The following is a 23,405-nucleotide window of genomic DNA, read 5'->3' as shown; positions in this document are numbered from 1 at the left end:
ACCCGCTTCGTGCGGGATTTGAACCTGGGTCTCCGTTGTGGACTAAAGCCGTTAGCATCAGTCGCTAGCACACCTCTTGAGGCCAGGGGAGTGAGGTTTACACACGCTTACTGGCCTACATCTGTTACACTGGCTTTATAACGATCAATGTTTAAAAGCGAGCCAAACTAGCCAGCAGGTGGGCATTATGCAAAGTTTACATGGTGACATATACATGCCACAGAAAAAAATGTCAGGACTACAAACGAGGTGTTCAAGGCAGGTGTTTTTTGCTGGAGAGATTCACTCCCTTTGGGGTGGACTTTGATTGTTTACATGCAAAAACAGCTATGACACAGGTAAAATAAAAAACTACAAAGAAAAACTAACACTAAAAACACAAAAAATTAAGTAAACAGCAAACCTCCTGAGCAGTAGTTTGGGGTGGTTCTTGCTCTCCAGGTTCTTGTCGATGAGGTCGGAGAGCAGGTGTTTGAGCACATCTGTGGCGTATTCCAGTCGACCCTGGAGAGCCGTCATTATGAGCGACGCCACGTTGCCGCGGTCGCGCATGGAGAAGGAGCGCTGCATTTCCAGCGTACGGATGAATGTCAACAAAAACACCTTGTTGTTTATCAGCTGGCCAAACAGCTTTAGAGCTTTTTCAACACATAGTTGCCCATTACCAGAGACCTGCAACACACAACAACATCTTTGTCAATGAACTAGACTGTCAATAAACTAAAATCCTTAAATACATCATTTACTGTATATAAAAAGATCACATGTAAACTACACCATGTCCTGATCAGAAATGACATTTTGATGGTGGATTGGTATGGAATTGAGCTGGGTACCCCCGCCCAAATTGAAATCTCACTGGTCCAAAATCCTGCCCCATATAAGTGTTTATTAAACATCCAGTAAGATTGGCTATGATTGTGTCACATGGTACCGAAGCGTGCACCGATGTTGCACCTGGTTACATCTTGGACAACTTGTTAGAGAAAAGTGTTCATTAAATAAAGTAAACCGCAGCCCACCTCCAGCTCTCTGAGCACAGGATGGTCCTCGATGCCAGGGAATAGCACTCTCATGGCATATGTGCGGTAATCCAGATAGGGAATACCAGCCCGGTCCAGATCACTCGTCAACTCATTGATATCGGTCTGCAGTTCTGCAAAAGCTGAAAAAAAAAAAAAAAAAAAGAGACAATTTTCAATACACAGTAATTCACAGTTCAATGTCTAGGTCATTTTTAGCCACAAAATCTATAGAAACAAAATAAAATTTTTCCTTGATGAAAATTAAGCCTATTTTTGGGATTGGGACATTATTGTCATTATTAACATTCTTATCAAATTATTTTTACTGTAATACAAAAAAAGTAAATGTAAAGTACATCATGGTAGTATTTGTTGTTATACTATGCTTTAATTTAATATAAGAACATTATAATGTATGAACAATATATTTCTTTCTTTTTATTTATTTAAAAATTACTATTATATGAAAATCACCACTAACATTAATTGGTTTATAAATAAATATATATTATTATTATTAATATTAATACTAAACCATTATTAATATTATCACATACTATTTTACCCTCAAAATTAAAAGATCAGTACGCATTACACAGTAATGAGAGTTGAGCAAGGAAAAATAAGGTTCTTTAGTTAACATAAGTTAATGTATTAACTAACACAAACTGAGCAATACATTTACATAGGGCTGTAGTCAAGACCACCTTTGTCGAGTCCAAGACAAGTCCAAGACCAGGACTAGTCGAGTCCAAGTCAAGACCGAGTCCAAAGAGGTTCGAGTCCGAGTCAAGACCGAGTCCAAAAAGGTTCGAGTCCGAGTCAAGACCGAGTCCAGGACAGGAAAAAAAAAAGTCTGCTAAAAAAATATAGGCTATAGCCTATAGAAATTAAATCACTATGTAATGATGAAATAATGAATAATTTTAATTTTATTTAAAATAATTGACAAATTCAAAGAACAAAAAAATAAATAAAAAAATTATATAGGCCTAAAGGAGCACACACATTCGTTTCGACTGTCTGATCAGCCTCACATTCCTGTCAATCATACACGCGATGTCAACCAATTAAACTGCATGAGGGAAGGCCGAGCCAACTCACAGACACACACACACACACACAAGAGATGCGGATAAACCGCGGATCGGGCGGATGACGTGACGAAAAATAATATTTTAATTAAATTCAGGCGGGTGTCGGCTGAAGCAATCAAATGAAAAAAGTTTGCCACTAAGCAAACCTGCAAGTTATGAGCTGGGTTATTTTGTTTCGATATTAGCTATATTTTAAAACAGCCAGTCATTGGAGCCTAACGTTACCACTCGTGGAATAGGCAAAGGAAGAAAGGTAAGAAAAAAAGTCGGAAACCTTTGCCCATTAATTAGATGTGCAAGGCAAGCAGGCTAGTTTTCGGGGTGTTATGGACAATCAAAAATGTGAATATTCACGTTGCACTAGCGGTGGACTTTCAGCGAGTTTATTTAAACATTTATTTTTTAAAGAGCCGTTTGTGAGTCAAAAGAGCCGGCTCTTTTCAGTGAGCTGAGTGAAACGAGCCGGCTCACGAAAAAGACCCGAAATGCCCATAGTTATTAAGTGGCCAGTGTTTCACTTTCCCTCCAATAATATTTTGTTTTAATATCGCGGCGACGTATGTGTGATTACTGGGAACATAATAAAGACTCCTGGACTCGGTCGAGACCAAAAGCCATATTTGGCAAGACCAGTGGCCGAGACCGAGACAAGTCCGAGTCCGAATACCAGCGAGTCCGAGACAAGTCCGAGACCATAGAAAAACGGTCTCGAGTCCGGACTCGAGTCCAAGACCGGACTCGAGTACTACAGCCCTACATTTACAGTACAGTATTTAGTTAATAAAAATACAGCTGTACAGTGTTTGTTCATGTTAGTTGACAGTGCATTAACTAATGTTAACAAATACAACTAATGCACTTAATGAACTTAGTTAACTAGTAATGAACCTTATTGTAAAGTGTTACCAAAATTGTTTTTAATTCGTAACCTAAAAAAAATGTGTAAAGTCCTAAAATATGACTAATTTTCTTAATGCAAAATATAATTTCTTATTTCTTCCTTAAAAATGTTGGGTGATTTATGAACATTCCTTGAGTTTTGGTTTTGAAGCCACACGCCACATAAAAGGTCCAAACGCATGCCAAAACCTGAACTTCTGTTCTAATCAACATCTCTGAAGACTTTGTTTTGTCCAGTTTGAGGTTTTTATGAAGTTCCTGAAGGTTGTTGCAGGCAGACGAAGAGAGCAAACCAAAATAACCTCTCAGCTTCTCTGTATTTATGGTGTTCACACTCACACAAACACACACACACAGAGTAAATTGCAGGCTGCTGAAGTGCTTGTCCCCTGCTGGTGGAGACTGGAGGTGGGATGTCTTTAATTGGGTCTATTCTGACAGAGCCTGGGGCAGCACTCTTCCCCGAGGGAGTTATCTATCTCTCTTTCTCTCTCCCCACATGTTTCCTTATTTCTCCTTTCTGGAACGTTCTTTCTGATTCACTCTATCTGTCCTCTCTCACCTGTCCTCCCTCTCTTCATCTTGGTCCGGCGTTCTCTCTCTATGCCTTTCTCTCCTTTTAAACTCACTCTTTTGCAGGCGTTCGTGGAGTGCAGGGCTCAATCTGCCCCTTTAATACTTCTGCATCTTATATTCCTTGCGACTCTAGAGTCAGTCAACACAAACTACATCCACTCAGCCCCACTAACCATGGGTCAGGGACACTCTTTTGTCTGAACTGTGTGTACGGAAATCTGTCAGCCTCCTGGAACCCTCAGACAATGATGTGTGTTGCATCATTCTATGACTAAAGGTTTAATTGGTGCTATCTGATTAATAATTTCTTGAGTGTATATTTATATATATATATATGTGTAATATCTCTCTCTCTCTCTCTCTATATATATATATATACACACATATACATACATATATACATACACATATATGCGCATTTAAATGACTGTTTGTCCTTAATACTAATATTGTAATATTATTCTAAATTAAATTAATAAACATTTTATAAAAAGAGAGAAGCCATCTCTAAGGCCCTGTGTACACCTGGTATTAAAGGCAGGGTAGGCAGGATTTTTCTAAAACACTTTTTCCCAAATTTGTTTAAACTGTCTTTATATACCAATACATAATTAAAATGTAAGTACTCTGAAAGAGAGAGTATAAAAATTTTGTGTCTGTAGTCCTCTCAGGGCGCAATAAACACAGCTACGTATTTCCATTCGGAACGAATGAAATGATTGGCTGGGCGACTGTCACTCTCCCTCGCTACCATGGCTACCACCCCTGCCGCTACAGGAGCTGCCCACATGCGCGCACCCGTTTGACTAGAGGAGGCGAAGAGGCACGGAAGCTAGGAAGAATCACAATTATGGCAGAGAAAGAGCAGTCAAAATTCCCAGTACCTGTATACAGTCAGCGAAGGCAAACAAGGCAAAAAAAGGAACTAGTGAGGTAGAAAGGTAGGCTACTTGTCTCCGGAGTGTAATGTTAGTCCTCATCAGAGCCAACAGTGCTTTCATCGTGGAAGCTCTTACATGCAAAACACCGTATATGTTATGAATCTTACACGAAATTCACCTTCATCACAGTGTAACTCAGGGGTCTCCAACACGTTGCTCGCGAGCTACCAGTAGCTCGTGGCCTGATTGGAGGTAGCTCGCCAAGGGCCGTTCACATATTGCGTCTTTTGCGCGCTCAAGTTTGTTATTTCAAATAATTGAAGCGGCGCGCTCATTTTTTCCAGGCGCAGCGAGTCAACAGGAAGGACGGTTGTGCACCCAAACACTACGGGTGTTTTTCTCTTCTCCGTAAATAAATCTTGTTAGCAGAGCTACAGCAAGCGTTTCTCGGTGGTGGAAATCCATCAGCTATTAAAACTTCTTTGTCGTTGTGGAGAGCGCAGTGCATGGTTGCATAGCAACGACAGACGCCACGGGAAAATCGGACCGAATTTTTCTATTAGTAATAAAAGATAAGCTAAAGTGCATTGTAAATGTCAGTAATTTATCTTTTTTGACTCATTCTTTTTATAAAAATGATTTAAAGGCTGAAAATATGCGAGGTTTATCTTTTAATAAAAACTTTTTTGTCAAAACTTTATTTGAACTTGTACATGTTAGTAGGTCACCGTCTGTTCGTCCAGAAAGTGACGTCACACACCGTCCAAAACCAAAGATATTCCCGTCCAGAGACTGACTGAAGATGAGGAACCCACTTCTATATAACATGTAGCAAGACACTTTTAAAATCTGGCCATCAGTTATTATTTTAATGTTTATGTAAACAAAAAGTGCATATTGATGCTAAGTTTATTTGTTATTTGCTGGTTTTCGACATAAAACTTGGTGAATTGATTTCATTGTGTAGTATTAGTACTTTTTGAACAGGATTCTGTGATAACCGTGAACCATTTTGGTCACTATAATCATGAAATGAAATTTTCATGCCATTTCATCTCTAGTTATCATGCACTATAAAATCAACTATAATTATGTGTTTTTACAGTATAATATGCAAAGTACAATTTTCTATATATATTTTTTTTTTATCTCTGATTCTGTTTTTTCTCTGACATTTAAGGGTGACATATATAGGCCTACAAAAACTATTTTAGTTGGATAGTTGTAAATATGAGAGTTATGAGACATTATTTAAGAGATTTAAGTATTGTATTACATGAGTAGCTCTCGGCAACTTTCGCTCTCAAATGAAAAAAGGTTGGAGACCCCATGTGTAACTGATGGTAATGGGAAAACGTGCATCAATGCAACCTGTTTTTAGCTTTGCCTTATGTTACTAGCTCGTTACCGAATCAAACTCAATATATTTTAAACTTTACCAGTATGGATATGCTGGCTTGATAGTGAGTACTAACAGCCATGTTAGTTGTTTATATTCATAATGATAAAGTTAGGTATTTTATTACATGTGATTCTGACATGATGTCACTACATGCACTGCGCTCCTCTCCGCTCGGCGCTGGTAAACTGAGCTGCCTCTAGCTGGCAGCTGAGCGGTCGGCATCGCGCGTTCATGTGTTTTGGGGGGCGTGGCTTTGGAAGGAGCCCAGAAGGGAGGGGCTGGGAGTGAATGGAATAAGTAGCTGTGTTTATTGCGCCCTGAGAGGACTAGAGTCACTCGATTTTTATACTCTCTTTTTCAGAGTACTTACATTTTAATTATGTATTGGTATAGAAAGACAGATTAAACAAATTTGGGAAAAAGTTTTTTTGAAAAATCCTGCCTACCCTGCCTTTAAGATGCATTTTGGTCAATCCGATCACAAGTGGACAGCACTAAATACAGGTGTAAACAGGGTCTGAAATGTATTGAGCTTGTCCACTTTTGACCACTTCCAACCACTTCCAGTGGTAGTCGAAAACACATTCGACCGGATTGCCTGTGTAGTGTAAACGCTCATGTGGTTAAATGTGTTCAAAGAACCACAAAAGACCGCCTCCTCTCCTCCTACTGACCTAATGCGTGAACATTATGGGAAGTGCGCTAGCCAGACAGGATTTAAAATGTGTCGGCTGAAGACCTAAGTTTGGTTTGAAGATGTACAACTTACTAAGCAGAAGTTATCTCGCCAACACTGATTTCTAACACACACTCTGGGGCTTGTGGCTATTAGAGAAGAAACGAAAGCTGCTGCTTTCCATACGTTTTTCCATCATCTCCTTTAACGTTCATACTGTATGTAAATTGTGCAAGCTTATTTCATCCATGAGATCGAAATATCTGAATAAAGCCCATACATTTACCCGCCCATAGACCCTCCCCTCGAAGAAATCAGGAGAGAAGTGGTTGAAAGTGGACAAAAGAGACGGATTAAAACACCAGGTGTAAACAGGCCGTAAAAACATAAACAAGCGTCAGAAACTAATTGAAAAATTAATTTACCTGACTCGCTAAATTATGTTTTATCCAGGACATGACAGTCCTGTTTTGGGGTCATAATGAAACAAGATCGGTTTCTCCCAAATAAACCCAAAAAATCTATAAAGCAAGCAACATAGTGAAAATCTTTCTCACCTTCTTTACACTCCAGCGCGACCCTGGACTCCAGGTTGTCCATTTGCATCTGGAGTCGCTTGAGTGTGAGGTCGTTCTCCCGGGATTTACGCTTGTAGGCAATAAGCACGAGTATGACGATGATGAGAAGCAGTCCGCCACCGGCAGCGATGCTGACAATGGCAGGAAGAGTCAGGAGGCTGTCAGAAAGAATGTTTACTGAACCGGGGGACACATGCAGACCACCGACCTGCACCTGAGAGAACAAACACACATATATACTCATGAGAATCAGTTAAGAATAAATCGCACACACAGATACACATATAAAGATGTGCACGCAGAGACACAGAGTGTAAAAATATACCTTAACCGCTCAACCCACAAAAATAGAGAAAAAACATACACATTGCTTTGAGTACGTTTTGGGCAGCACTAACAGTAATTGGTTTTCTGTTCCTAGGGAACCTGGTGACAGCAACAAGACTGTGGCATTGCTGAAGGTCTGGCCTGCGTCTCCACCAGCGGTACAACAATAGTAAATAATGAGCATGAGGGCATTTAACACCCACCTCAACAGCACAGGTCTCAAATCTAGTAAACACGTACTAAAGGCCTTTCAAGCATGTTAAACACATGAAAACACATCAGGAATGGTTCACAGAAATCCAAATATATTTATTTATTTATTTATTTCAATCTGATCATAACTGCTGATTTGTTTTCTTTAACAAAAAAGGATCAGAAATTTGACATTATGGAAAGAGAGATGGAAAAACTACTCACTATCTTCAAATATTTGGGTTGGATTTCAAATGTTTTTGAAAGAAGTCTCTTATGCTCACCAAGGCTGCATTTATTTGATAAAAAATTTAATTAAAACTGTAATAGTGTGAAATATTATTATGATTCAAAATAACGGTTTTCTATTTGAATATAGAATATTTTATAATGTAATTTATTCCTGTGATGCCCAAGCTGCATTTTCAGCATCATTACTCCAGTCTTCAGTGTCACATGATCCTTCAGAAATCATTCTAATATGCTGATTTGGTGCACATGAAACATTTCTTGTAAACTAGTAACTCTTGTAACTAGCTTTATGTGGAAACTGATGCATTTTTTATCCTGGATCATTTGATGAATAGAAGGTTCAAAAGGACAGCATTTATTTGAAATAGAAATCGTTTGTAACATTATAAATGTATTTACTGTCTCTTTTAATCATTTTAATGCTTCTTCACTGAATAAAAGTACTTTTTATTTTGAATGATAGTGTAATTCACTATATGGGAAAGGCACCGAGACACGTTTCCATTAATCAGAAATCAGATTTCAGGTTTTGATCTGGACTGAAAAACATTTCAGAAAAAAAAAAAACTAAAAAGATTTGAGCAACATACAGATGCATATTTACCATGATTTTGTACTGGCCGGTGAGATTAGGTGGCTCGCACAGCAGTTGAGACTCAGATACGGTGACAGAACATGGAGTCTCTCCTATCAGAACGGTGTAATTAAGCTTCACTCCAGAGGCCAAGGGAACCAGATTCTTACCCTGGTACACACACACAGCACATGTGAAAGGTTAGTTACGTTTGAAAAGCTTACACTACTGAATATTTAAGTGTATATACACATATACTTTCAGTATACATTGCATACGCTTGTGTAGTAACAGTCTGATCTGTATCTCTGAGGTCAAAGAGTCAAGCGTGTGGTGGATGGATGTACCTTTAAAATGATAGGTGAGCCAGGTTTCTGTTCCAGTATGCCATTGGTGCTGAGAGGCTCAAAGTAAGGGTTGGGGTAGTACATGAAGTTAGTGTTGTTGTACACTAAAAGAGCCTGCACATTATTGAAGATGAAACCAAACTCGTCTGCGTGCTTGACTGAGTCCAAACCCGGCCTGTACTCGGCTGTCAGCGAGGGAGCGAAACAGCTCATAGTCGTGGTGTTCAGAATCTTACAGACCTGGAAATGAGAGAAGAGAGACAGAGATAAATATGCTTTATTTTCATCACCAGTTTTTGAGAGTAATTGTTATTCATTGTTTCATCTCACTTCAGTTCTTTCCCATTAAGATCCCTTTGATACCATCTGTTTTCAAGTGTTTTACTGAACTGAAAAGACTGCAGATGCATTTTCTTTTGTTAGACAACAACGGAGCTGGAGAACAAAGGAAAGACTACCTTTTAAATTCAAAAATCAGAAACAAACTCAGAGAGAAAACATTAAAAGTGTAAATTACACTCTTTTGATCGAATCTCGCCACATCATGTGAGTGTTTGAACTTCATGAAAGAAATGAGCTGGCGTATCTACATGTCCAGGTCGCTTGAAAGAAAAAGTTCTCATATTTTTGCTTAAAGAAAAAGCAGCATGTCTTAGAACCATTTGGATTTGTTGCATTGTGAAATTATTATTTGACAATTTTCCCATTATTATTAAAACTGCAAAGTACATCATAGTGATATTTGTTTTTAATTAACATTAATTTATGCTATTATAAAAAAAATTAACAAGTTTAAAAAATACTGTACAACAATTATGAGAATCTGAGAATCTAAAAATGAGTACAAGTAATAATAACAACAAAGTAATGGAAAATTGGAGGGAAATGTCATTTATTGGATGAAAATATTTAAATAATGCAACAAAAAAAAGGTCCTTAAAAAGGCTTCATTTTCTGTAATTTCTTTTTGTATTATTTATTATGCTCTGCAAAATATTCTTTGGGGGATTAGGGGACGTTTTTTTGTCAGAAGTTTGACATTTCATGAGTTCGGAACTTGCAACATAAGCAGCGCAGCTCAATGTATCGCTAACCGCGAGGCCTCAGATTCAGTGTAATTTCATTGTTGAGCTGAAATGATGCAAACTGTAGCACTCTCATACCTCAAGTATGCAACAACCGTGATCTGTACTGCATAAACATCAGCAGTCACACTTGACGGACGCACTCTCAGACACGAGCCGTTCCCTCGGAGTAGCAGAGAGCAGCAATGACGCTCCAACAACAAAATTGATTGCTGTGAAACTCTGACTGTGCCGGGAGGTTTTCATCTCATTTCTTTCTTCTCTCCGACTCTCAGGGGAGAAACTTAATTAGAGCTAAATATCTTCAAAGCACGGCAGGACCGGCGAGCACTACATCTCCTCCTCGCATCTCGCCTCCTCGCAGCCAGAGCCGCAATCCATACTAACTCATTTTGACCACACAAACTTGATTTTCGTGAGATTGAGGGTGCATCTCATTCCATAGCTTTTGGTTCCTCATTCCTTTGCTCTTCCTCTTCACTCGGCCCTCGAGGAGTGTATAATAAGTGATATTTGTCAATTCTGAGATTGAAATGGTTTTCTTGTCAGTGATTATTGCTCTCTAGGCCAGTGCCATTACAAGTAAACACTATTACGAAAAAAGGCCGAATTCTCAGAATGAATTGACGGTCTGAGTAAAAAAAAAAAAAAAGCTGCAAAATACAGCCTCTGGTTTTGGAAATGAAGATTTCAGGATGGATTGTCCCTCTGAAAGTGTATTTACATTGAAAATCTTTCTGAAACTCGTTGGTTTTCTGGTTTTCCTCAAATACAGCAAAATATCCAGCATCTATAAGGACTGACTTACTATGCTTATTTAAAGTCAGGGAAACTTGAAAAGAAAACATGCTTCCAAAATTACAACCTTCATGGCAGCTGACTGAACAGCGTGTAGGTTTGAACAACATTTGACGTCGCCTCCGTGAGCACGGGTCGGGTCTCTTCTGTAGGCACTTCACATTACGCACCGTGTTTCCATGATAACAGAAGCTCTCTTGCAGCTCAGAGGGGCTGGATCTGGTTAAAAATGAATGGGATTCAATAACTCTAAAGTCACACTGTCATCAAAACCTGTAATCCCATTACACACTCCACAGCACCACACGTGAGGTAACCGAGAGGGCGCGCTGGAAATGCAGATCTAGTCAAACTGTTGAAAAACTGATTCTTACTGAGCCAAAGAGCAAGAGGCGAGAGTCACTGAATGTAGATAAATGACAAAACACCTCTTCTAATATAACCATTATAAAAGACTTTTTGATTAAATAATTATTTTTTATATTAAATATGTTATATGTACAAAATGTATATATTATATGGGATGATATGGTTGAAGTTTGCAGGTTTGAGCCCCACAAGATCCATGAACTATCATCATTGTGCCCTTGAGCAAGACACTTAAACCAGATTGCTTCAGGGATATTGTCGCTGTAGTAAGTGTTCTGTTACTCAGGATTAAAGTGAGCGCTAAATTATTACTTACTCCAGTGATGACAGCAGAGGCAGTTCTCCAGTTCTCCAGTTCATACACCACTCCTACTAAACACTGAACCTGCAACCTTTGTGTTATTGAATTGAAAAGCCATTCTGAAGGTTGCTGCCCAGCTAAGCAGGACAAGATAAGGGTCTAATGCGATTGAACCGTGTGTGTGTGTGTGTGTGTGTGTGTGTTTCTCTGTCCTTCCGTGGCAGTGCCATGTCAGAGACAGATGCTGTGGGCACCACCAGACTGGCACAGCCTGGAAGAGCCTTTCACAGCCTCTGGACGCCATCTGTTTCAAACTGGCTGGACACACACTGGCTGTTGTCACATTTTGTCTTGCTGTACCAGTTTGTTTCTTCACTTCCGCCCACATCAAGCTACCAGTTTTCCAACAGTGGGGGTTTTGGGGGGGGGGGATGTAGCTTTCCACATGGATGGATTTAATTAGCAGATTTTAATTGTATTTTAAATAACACCTGCTGTAAGCAGAAGGAAATGCAGATATTGAGTGGGTCAAAAGCAAATGTGTTTTTAGCTGTACTTCAGGACATGCACCATACTAATAACATTTGAGTTGCTCTTCTGTCCTTCTATGACCAGGCTGCAGTAGCTGCAGGTATTTGGCTGTGGAAATAATTGGGATCCTTTTCTGTCTCACTGAAATAATTGGTTTCAGGTTCTTCCAAGAACTGACACATGACTCAGCACAAAGCACAGTTCTACCCGCCTAAACTAATGAATCCAAACATCTCTTTCCACTCATCTCTCTGTCTCTGGGACAAAGAGTTGCATAGAGATGGTGCTCCCTGGCTAAAATCTGTCTCGAGTTACTCGGGTCAGTGAAAACGGGTACTAATGCCTTAAAGGGATAGTTCAGCCAAAAATGAAAAGTCTGTCATCATTTACTCATCCTGATGTTGTTTCGAACCTGTCTGATATCGTCAACTGTTTGTCCAAAAACAACTTCCATTGTATTCCACATTTTCATGTTGCACAGAAGAAAGTCATACAGGTTTTGAACGCTTGCTAAATAGAATCTAATAGAATATCTAATCCTTTAAACATTAACCTTTCTTGCTCGATTGGAACACAAAAAGTGATGTACAGTATGAACAGCAAGATATATTCTGAAGCAGACACAGCGAACTGACATAGGAGAATAAAAAGTTTTATGGTAATGACTGCCCACCATTTCTGAATTATGCCCTTTGTTGTTTTAAGTACATGAGCATGTAACTATATAACGAAAAGAGAAAAAAATGAGATAGATGGAAATTAGAACAACTATAAGGATCTGCACGATTGTAGACAAACGCCCGTGGCTCTGTTAAATGCTAAGATGCTTTTATCATCCATAGTTCATGTTCTTCATGTTGGTTTTTTTGCGAGCGCGCTCTTATCCGAGGTATCTGGGGAGGTCTTTGACACTGATTGGTGGGAGCGTCTGATCGCTTAGTTTTAGAAGAAAAAAAAAACTGAAGTGCCTTTGTGATCGGCTCAGATAGTGGCGTGCAACGCTTTAGGAATCCGTCTCCAGACTTCATTACCGAATCTCTTCGCTGCTGCATGTGTCAAGCGATTTTTTTCTCTTCTTCTACTCATCCTCGAGAGAAGACAAAGGTAGAAAAACTCATCTTTTAGCTATAATCAGGAAAATGATTAATGTCTCAATTGCGGGTTGGTGACAGGTACAGCAGGATGCACAAAGGCAATTGTCTGCCATTCGCTCGGCTTCTGAGAACCCCACCAGGTAACGGGAGGGGAGGAGAGGAGGAAGAGAAGCAATTTGGGGAGGAGGCAGATGACAGTTTGAAGGCTGCCTTGACGGGCGCTCGGCTTTGATTGCCAGACTCCGCGGCTGTTTTGTTCCCTATCTCCCTCTCCAAAAATACAGAGGAAAAAGGGGGATGAAGAAATACATAATCGTAAGCTCAACGGTTAATACAAATGCAGGGAATCAAAGCCAGGTTGGGTCTTTGGTGATGATACCTGAAAGAAGGAATCCAACCTTTCTCTGTCTACCTCTCTTTTTCTTGCTGTGTTGTAAAGAGTAAGAAAGAGAAAGAAAGAGAAAGACAGCACTAGCACCTGACACATCAGACAGCGCCCACACAACATATTTCATGAGTCCCTTTAAGAACTCTTAGAGCTCTGGGCTCTGTGAAGCGTGGAGGAACGCAAGCTTCTGTCACTCCTCATTGCGCAGTCGGTGTCTCTTTTACTAAAAGTGACTTTCAGGAGAACTACCCGCACACGGGTTCATCTGTACAGCTGGGGACTGAAGCGCAGTTATGCTGTTGGAAACAGAGGAAGGATGGCTATGGCAGTTTTGCTTTCACCTCACTGAAGTAAGAAATAATGTGTGATTAGTGCTGTTCTAAACACCTCCGCACTTGGAAAGACGCGTTTTACATAATCATCACATTGCTCATAGACATGCAAATGGGCAAAGACCAACATTGTATATATATACAGTATACAGTGAGGAAAATAAGTATTTGAACACCCTGCTATTTTGCAAGTTCTCCCACTTAGAAATCATGGAGGGGTCTGAAATTGTCATCGTAGGTGCATGTCCACTGTGAGAGACATAATCTAAAAAAAAAATCCAGAAATCACAATGTATGATTTTTTAACTATTTATTTGTATGATACAGCTGCAAATAAGTATTTGAACACCTGAGAAAATCAATGTTAATATTTGGTACAGTAGCCTTTGTTTGCAATTACAGAGGTCAAACGTTTCCTGTAGTTTTTCACCAGGTTTGCACACACTGCAGGAGGGATTTTGGCCCACTCCTCCACACAGATCTTCTCTAGATCAGTCAGGTTTCTGGGCTGTCGCTGAGAAACACGGAGTTTGAGCTCCCTCCAAAGATTCTCTATTGGGTTTAGGTCTGGAGACTGGCTAGGCCACGCCAGAACCTTGATATGCTTCTTACAGAGCCACTCCTTGGTTATCCTGGCTGTGTGCTTCGGGTCATTGTCATGTTGGAAGACCCAGCCTCGACCCATCTTCAATACTCTAACTGAGGGAAGGAGGTTGTTCCCCAAAATCTCGCAATACATGGCCCCGGTCATCCTCTCCTTAATACAGTGCAGTCGCCCTGTCCCATGTGCAGAAAAACACCCCCAAAGCATGATGCTACCACCCCCATGCTTCACAGTAGGGATGGTGTTCTTGGGATGGTACTCATCATTCTTCTTCCTCCAAACACGTTTAGTGGAATTATGACCAAAAAGTTATATTTTGGTCTCATCTGACCACATGACTTTCTCCCATGACTCCTCTGGATCATCCAAATGGTCATTGGCAAACTTAAGACGGGCCTTGACATGTGCTGGTTTAAGCAGGGGAACCTTCCGTGCCATGCATGATTTCAAACCATGACGTCCTAGTGTATTACCAACAGTAACCTTGGAAACGGTGGTCCCAGCTCTTTTCAGGTCATTGACCAGCTCCTCCCGTGTAGTTTGTCCCGTGGACATTTTAAAGGCAGACTAACAGGTCTTTGAGGGTCAGAATTCTAGCTGATAGACAGGTGTTCAAATACTTATTTGCAGCTGTATCATACAAATAAATAGTTAAAAATCATATATTGTGATTTCTGGATTTTTTTTTTATAGATTATGTCTCTCACAGTGGACATGCACCTTCGATGACAATTTCAGACCCCTCCATGATTTCCAAGTGGGAGAACTTGCAAAATAGCAGGGTGTTCAAATACTTATTTTCCTCACTGTATATAAAGTAAATAGGAAGTATACAAACATAATTGTTGATCTATCATACAATAGAAGATATGAGACGCCACTGGCTATCCCATCCTCATGTCTGACCAGGCTGAAAAATCCTATTATGTTAATTAAACTTGGACCCCCTGCAGTATAGAGCAAATTGAATTTGTACCAACTCCTTAGCCCTTGGGTCTTATTATTTTTGGGATATCTTTATGCTGACCAAGCCGATGGGTTTGCAGTTTATCTTTCTTTGAAACCCATTAAGCAATACAACCCTTTTTAACAGGCCACTATCCACCAATACTGCATTGGATGGTTTTATGCAGGACTCTACAAATAATGGCCAACAGAACCCAGTTTGACAAAGGTGGTATGAGAAGAGTAAAATGCTCAAATTAAATGCCTCATCCGCACCACTTTGCGCAGACTGAATAATTCAGCAGGGTACTTAGTCGAAATTACAGATACACAGCTTGAAAAAGAGGTCACGCAGAGGCTTGTGGGTAGGAGACATATGAGATTTCTGAAGCTGTGGCAGTGAGTCACGACGGATCTCGCCTCCGTGGGTCAACAGAAAAGACAGAAATTAGTCTAATGCATCACAAAAAAAGGCAGCGTGCAGATTGTGTGATCCTCTCTCCACTGAAAGTCACCGATAATTAACTCAAACCTGCAGACAAAGCATCCCACTTCCCAAGGTCACGCATCTCGGAGGTCGAACTGATACGATTCGGTTTCATCGTGTCGGCCCTAGTGAGATATCAGCTCACAAGAGAGAGCCATTCTCCCATAAGCTCCTGAGCTCAGGTAACTAAGGTCATTTTAAAAGTGACGAACGACGATAACGCAAACGAAGCTACTCACATTTACGGATTCCCGCCCGCCATACTTGATCCGAATCCTTGGCTCCTGTATGACATCCAAGTTCGTCCCGGTCACCACCAGAGGCGTGTGTCCGCTGAAAAACATACAAGAAGTCGTGATCGTGAATGGGGTGAAAACTTTGACGTTCCATTTGATTTAAAACTTGTTTCTTTGTAATGTGGTGCTTAGAAGATAATAAGCTTTTGAGAAGGTTCTAATTAAAGATGCTTTTAACTGGCTTCAGTAGATTTAATCAAACATACTAGACATGTCTTTGAAAACACTAAAAGAACAGAAGCAGCAGTGATCCTGCTTAGCATTCTGGGAATGTCCGCAGCTTGATAAAGCACAACAAAAGAACTGAGCATCTGGGAGTGGAATGGGTGAGGAGCTCTTGCTCTAGGTGTTTCTGTTGTTTACTCTTGAGCACTTTATTAGCCAGGAGCCGCTCGTACGCTGTTCTGTTCACTGTGGGCGACGCCATGGAATGGGACACTCACCCACAGGAAAATCACACAAGAGATCCATTCAATATCTCAATTGTTTCTCCTATATAGCAATAGGATCAAAGAGAGACAGCAACAGTCAGAGATCTCAGTATGAGCTCAAACATTTCTCATCAAATTATCCCGGACCAAAAGATCGGAGCTATGCTAAATGCATTCATAACTCAGTCATTATTTACACACATTTGTTGTTCCAAACCTGTATGCCTTACTTTACTGAATTCTGTGGAACACAGGGGATATTTTGTACAAATGAAAATCTTCTTTTTTTTTGTACATGCAATGGAAGTCATTGGGCTCCAATTTGGTTTGGTGCCCAACGTTCTTCAAAATATCTTCTGTGTAAATATCTATTGTGTACCACAGAAGAAGAAAAAGTCATACATGTTTAGAACGACATGAGGGTGAGTAAAGGAGGACATTTTTGGTTTACCTACCCCTTTAAGTCTCCTAAGTCATGAAAGAGCAACCTTTGAGCAATACAATGTTCCTATTTGTAGGCATGATTCTAAATGCTTATGTATCTGTGAGTTGGGTCTTGTGAGAGAGAGGCATTTTTTTTTCTGCATTTCTAACTCCAGCTGGTAGTGAATCTGTATCTCAGCATCACTTATGTAGCACATTTGTGCTACTGTATATAATCATGTGCAGCACTTTGGTATGAATATATTGAGGCTCTGTATAATCAGTCCAGTTGTGTACAGTGAAATACTCAAAAATCACTTAAAGGGATAGTTCACCCACATTTTTTTTAATTCTGTCATATTTTGAGAAATGCCTTTGTCCATACGATGGAAGTTAGTGGGGTCAAATTTGGTTCCCAACATTATTCAAAATATATTATATGTTCCGCGCATGAAAGAAAGTCATACAGTAGGTTTGGAACGATGACAAAATTATGACAGAATATTCATATTTGGATTAACTATCACTTTAAGATATAGTCATAATAACCACGCACTTTGCCTGAACTAAATTATAGCATGTTGTAAAAGCAAATCTGAGCTTTTCACTCTCTCTTTCACTTTCTTTATATGTCTTGGAAAAGTATGTAAAGTACAGTGGGGTATGATATCACATTGAAAATCTGGGATTCAAAATGTAATTTAATTCTTGAAATAAACAAAGTTTTTGAACTTTGTGCATTTTAAACACAAAGAAAAATTATGATTTAAAATGAAAAATAAATATTTTAGATTTTGCATTATTTCTAGGTCATTAATCAAATAAGATCATATGACTGACTCCTGACAACCTGTGTGTTGCTGTCATTACAGCAAGACATTTTGAAACCTATGTACATTTTTGAGTTGAACTTTTCACTCAATTGTTATGCTAATAATATAGTTCCTATTTAATTTAAATTAGAAAATATCAACAGACTTTTGGACCCCTCTGTATTATATGCTGTTATTTAAAAGTTATAGTCAGACATAAGATGTACTCTGCAAAGACAGACTGTGCAAAGATTTTTAGATCTCAGATGTGACTTAAAGCTTTACTTTTATAAAACTATCTTCATGATCACCCTGTCATGGTGTAAATACTATGAAAAAGATGAAAGGATCTATCTGGATGTAAGTCAGCCATTTATTCATTTTCATAAAGCAACAAGGCCTTAAACAAAGCTGCAGAACTGCATTCACTGAATCAGATCAATTTCTTTCAGGAATGTGTCTGACATCCATTCAAAGAGTCTTAGAATCATCAGCCTCAAAAAGTGTTTGCAAACAGTGTTTGAAGGCCACCCTATCCGATCTGAATAATCCAATACTAAAACAAAGCATCATATATGTACTGTTACCTGGCAATGCTCCATTCCGGTTCAACGCGTTGAACGGTGGGGTCGTCTATATACTCAAAAGTCAGGCTCCCTCGGACCTGGGCGCGATCCACACTCACGCTGATCTGAACCGGCCCAACTCCCGTCAGAGATGGGGCGGAGTAACACACAATCTCCGTCATAGATCTTCTGTGGGCAAAATACAAACCAATTCTGACAAGAGACTAAGAACAACACATAGTCTTTACTTAATAACAGATGGCTAGACTTATTGTTCAGACACACTGTATATGAATGGCTAGTGGGCGGCTATCTGCTCTTTTTCAATTGCTGTCTTTTCTTACAGCTCTCACTGAAAGTGCTACCTATGGAAAGTGAGCATTAGTCATTCTCTGCAGCGTATAAGAGAACGCTCAGCTTTTACTTATGGCACCCTCACACGCTCGTACGCGATCAGGAACGCGTCATCCTTCCACAGGAACACAGAGGAAAATAGAAATCTGCAATTAGCCGCTATCGCATTAAGGCACTACAATCAGCCTCATCTTTAAATTGAGATCCTGGAGTGAGAGGAAAAGGAGGAGATATAGGAAGAAGTCTGGCGGGGGGTACGATATTTACATACAGAAGTATGCTAGCAAAATTAGAGCAACAGGAAGAGGAAAGGCAGATGAAAAAGAGGAAATCTAGAGAAACTTTAAGCATTTAATTGAAGGAAGTTTGAGCAGGAAGTTAACCCGAAAACGCTCTCTGATGGATGTAAAAAGTTTATAGAAAGTTAGGATCAGCAACTTTCTTCTGACATCAGTGTCCATGTTCACACTACTATATATACAGTTTTGATCAAAAGTTTAGAAAATTTTTTTTTTTAAATGTTTTTAAAAGAAGTCTCTAATGCTCACCAAGGCTGCATTTATTTGATCAAAAATACAGAAAAAAAACAGCAATATTATGAAATATTATTACAATTTCAAATAATAGTTTTCTATTTTAATATACTTTAAAATACAATGTATTTCTGTGATGCAAAGCAAAATTTACATCAGTCATTACAGTCTTCAGTCACATGATCCTTCAGAAATCATTCTATAAGTTAGTTCATTGTTTTAATCGGTTGACAGCACTAATATATGTATATCATTTTATATAATATATGTATTACTATATAATATAATGTTTTTATACTAGGCATAACAGGATAAAAATCATACTCATAAAACTCGCAGGTCTGGTTCCCAAAAAGCACAGTGACGCTGCTGCCTGCCCCCAGGTTCTCCCCCAAAATGGTCACTTTAGTTCCCCCAGACTCGGGACCCCGACTGGGGGACAAACCCGTGACTGATGGCATCTGCAGACAGAAAGAGAAGACAGGTAGGAAACAAGGAAACAAGCTAGAGATAAAGTACGCTTTACTTCAAGATAAAACTACATTGTATAATTGTTTACAGTTTGTTATTAATTTATTTTGGTAACTGCCCCTGTTACACATCTCACATGTGCTTACTATAGCAATAACAGTAAATTATGCATAATTATAAGCAACTAACCTTAAACCAAACCCTAATTACATCACTCAGTACTTATTTGTATAATTACACTGTAAAGTGTAACCTTTCATTTTATTTACACATGCAAAAACATGGGTAAGATTTTTTTTTATATGTTTTTGTCTCTTATGCTCACCATGTTTGCATGTATTTGATCAAAATTACAGTAAACACTGTAATATTGTGAAATATTATTGTAATTTAATATCATTACAAGTATTAACTTATTTCGAGGAAAAACTATAAATAAATACATAAAATGTACCGGCCATAAGTATTTTTTACCTGCCATGAAACTGGCAGTAATGACACTAAAATTTAGATACCAGTGAAAATTCACAATTCTCCATTGCCAATTTCGATACCACAGCTAAAACTACTAGCCTAATATAAATTTAAAACAGTATTGAAGACACTGCACACTTTACTGTATAAATTAATGTCCTTATTAAAGTTACAAACTTAAATTTAGTCAAAGCAGTGGGTGATATTTTCTTCATCCTTTGTTGTTTGATTAACATTGAAAACAAACAGCAGGAGGAATATTAGGCTGCTGTCACTTTAGGAGTGAATGCACAGATCTAATTTAGCTTACTGATACTGTACACATGTGTTTACTTTCCCAATGTTTATTAGGATAATCGCAATTTTTTGACAATTTTTTGTGTGAATTTGTCCATTCAAGTGCAAGACGACATGAAATATAGCTCAGTATAGTATTTTTGTGGTGTCTGACACACAAAACTTTTCACACAGCACGTGAGTAACGAAACAAGCTCCCTTTCAAGTCTTCTTAGCAAGGCTTAAACTTTAGTGAAGATGAAGCGCTGACCCCTCAACTGTCCCGAGCGGCGTTCACGTTTGTTCACGTTTGTTCACATTTGTTCACGTTCATGCATTGCTAGAATTCATACACATCATGACACGTTTCATATACTCGTCAATGCCGAATTTTACCCACATGCATGCATACATGCATGCATACATAAATCTATTTAGTGCCGTTAGTGGTAAAGAAATGACACAGCCTAGTTTTCTGTATCAGCTGAACACAAGCATGTTTTGAATCTGAAACTGCCTAGATGTGGGTGGCAGTTCCACAAAAGAGAGCTACGTTTGTAAATAACAACTGTCCTTCATGAGTCTCATTCGCCTCATTCGCTGCTGAGCTCACAAATAAAGAGCGACCGCTACAAAGAAATGCCATTTCCAGTCTTGTCTGAGTGATGCGAGCTCATGAAAAGCATGTCTGAGGATAAATAAAAGGCTTTTAAAATGTTGTACATAAACTCTCTAGTTCCCAGTTCTCTTCCTTTATTGTGCACAGGGACTGAACATAGCAGATGGAGAATCACAGAAACAGACAGCTCTGTGTCTTAAGAAAGCACATGAAATGGCTGGTGGCCGACTTCACACGTGCACGGACTAAGAAATGAATTAACACCAATTTCGGTCTCGCCTTTCATTGTTCTACAACCGGTGGGCCGCTCAGGGACTCCATGTTGTCCGACAACATTTGTCGGAGCGGTTGAGATAACACGCTGCTTTTATATTTGACTGCGATATGAAAGGCGTGCAAGAAAAATCACACGCACACAAACAGGCATAAACACATACGGGAAGTGGCTGAAGCGCATATTGTAATACAAACAGCTCCCCTAATTAGCAGAGGCCGTTAATTGTGGTGGTATGGATAATTGTTTGCCTTGGTGTGCGTGTGAATGCTGCCGTTGATTATCTATTAACCCCAGGCCGGCGGTTGGGTGTTTGAGACAGGTGCGCAGGAGTTCCCACAGGTGCTCCACTGCGACGAGACAACATGGCAACCATCCTTCCTTTGATTCGCTTAATGGCTTTTATTGTCTCCATGTTCAATGTGCGCTCCCCGTGGTGTTTCGTGTTCATAATCACTCAATATTTTAATAACCGAAAACAAGTTCTATTATGCCGACGAGAGCTGCGCTTCTTAACGGAGGAAGCAGGGCTGCTATTTTACCAAATAATAATGACACACACAGCAGCAATCTGTAAATTAGCTAGTTTTTACAGCATATCTCGAGTCTTTTGTGCTTGATGAGTGCATTAGTTCAATAAACACGCTTTTCTTTTAATGTCTTGGCAAATACATGTGTAAATGATGTTATTATCCACTAATCCACAACATCATTTCAGAATCTACTGAAAGTGCACAAAAATACTACTTTAAGAAGGACCAAATAGCACAATAAGCTGATAAAAATGCCATGCAAGCCATAAAAAGGTTAATTTATTGACCTTATGGCTTTTAATGACTCTAAATTTGCATGGAGAGACAGTTCCAACACATTAATGGAGTGATTTCCTAGATAACTGCCTGGACAGATAGAAATGTATAAATAGAACATGCAAATATACTGCTTTTGTGGCAAAAACGTAGCAAACTAATGTTCTATTATAGTACCATGGTATTCTTTAAAGGAGTTTTGAAACTGGTGGTTGCGAGAGGGTGCATACAATTTAGGAACTTAAAAAACAAAGTAATTATGTGTAGTGCAATATTGTTTAACACATTTACTGAGTATTTGGCAATACTACCACTTCATTTTTTATTCTGCTTAAAAAAAGTAGAACTATGAGATTTATTGCAATTAAATCTATTGCAATGCTTTGTGAGGAAGAATATTTAGTATTATGAGAGCAAAATAAATGTTGTAAGATCAGAAACCAGCATATTTACTTCAAATGGAGGACTAATGAGAGATATAGATTTGTGTAAGGCCTCATGAATATGTGCAGAAGAAAGTCTTTGTTCCAAAAGCGTAGCTATTTGAACAGCTGAAGTACAGAATGTTGAGCTCTGAGTCACTTCCTCTGATTTGACATTTTCGCTGAATCGCTTCTGAGAACAAAGCAACCTCAGCAAGGTTCACCTGTCCAGAGGCATAAAATCATGTGACCCGTGAGTTCTCTTCAATGGACCAACTAAAGCTCAGTTTAATAAAACCAAAACAAAGGCCGGTGTCACCACTACCTCACTGCATTATTTAGATGTAGCAGAGCTCAAGGTCTTACCACAAAGGAATAGAGCTGAGAAGAGCGGGTCTGGAGCTCCGGCTTACACTCCCCTACGCACAAATGGACTGGGCCGGGCTTACTGTCCGCAGGAGCTTCATCCATCTCACATACAATCCTGAGAAAGAACAAATATACAACGTTACATTACATTTTAATCTTGACTTGAATGAAAGCCACCTAAATGGATGGATATCACATATCACCCCCTCATAGCTTCTGTGCAAACGAATCCAGGTCCATCCAGTCCCTATGATTACAAAGCTTTAACGCCTCTGGACTTCATCCAGACTAGCATTGGAAGTCATCTCCAGTCCTGCTGAGTGATCAGTATGTGACTCTCTCTCTCTCCCTTCTCTCTCCATTGATTTCCTCTTGATCGCAATGTAATTTTTGCTTTGATTGCTTTAGCGCACACATTCCATTAGCCGAATTGACAAGACCGCTCTACGGGAGTGCCAATGCGAAGAACACACAACGCTTTTGTAGCATTAAAACCATAAGCTCCTGTAGGTTCT

The 23,405-nt window shown here is 39.3% G+C and overlaps 1 protein-coding gene across 1 annotated transcript in view; it reads right to left on the bottom strand.

The window, feature by feature from the left end:
• Nucleotides 1-23,405, bottom strand: part of plxna2 (plexin A2) — a 209,356-nt gene that overhangs the window by 30,338 nt on the left and 155,613 nt on the right. The window contains exons 14-22 of the mRNA XM_084428724.1: nt 22,888-23,005; nt 19,501-19,637; nt 18,311-18,478; nt 16,001-16,094; nt 8,828-9,067; nt 8,511-8,651; nt 7,115-7,349; nt 1,023-1,165; nt 404-672 (exon numbers count right to left, since the gene is read on the bottom strand). Of these exons, the coding sequence (XP_084284850.1) occupies nt 404-672; nt 1,023-1,165; nt 7,115-7,349; nt 8,511-8,651; nt 8,828-9,067; nt 16,001-16,094; nt 18,311-18,478; nt 19,501-19,637; nt 22,888-23,005 (1,545 nt within the window). The remainder of the gene's footprint in view (nt 1-403; nt 673-1,022; nt 1,166-7,114; nt 7,350-8,510; nt 8,652-8,827; nt 9,068-16,000; nt 16,095-18,310; nt 18,479-19,500; nt 19,638-22,887; nt 23,006-23,405) is intronic.

Source organism: Rutilus rutilus, assembly GCF_951802725.1.
Source record: "Rutilus rutilus genome assembly, chromosome: 13".
Taxonomy (NCBI): domain Eukaryota; kingdom Metazoa; phylum Chordata; class Actinopteri; order Cypriniformes; family Leuciscidae; genus Rutilus; species Rutilus rutilus.
Note: the sequence above shows the minus strand (reverse complement) of the source record. Positions and strands in the feature narration are given on the sequence as shown.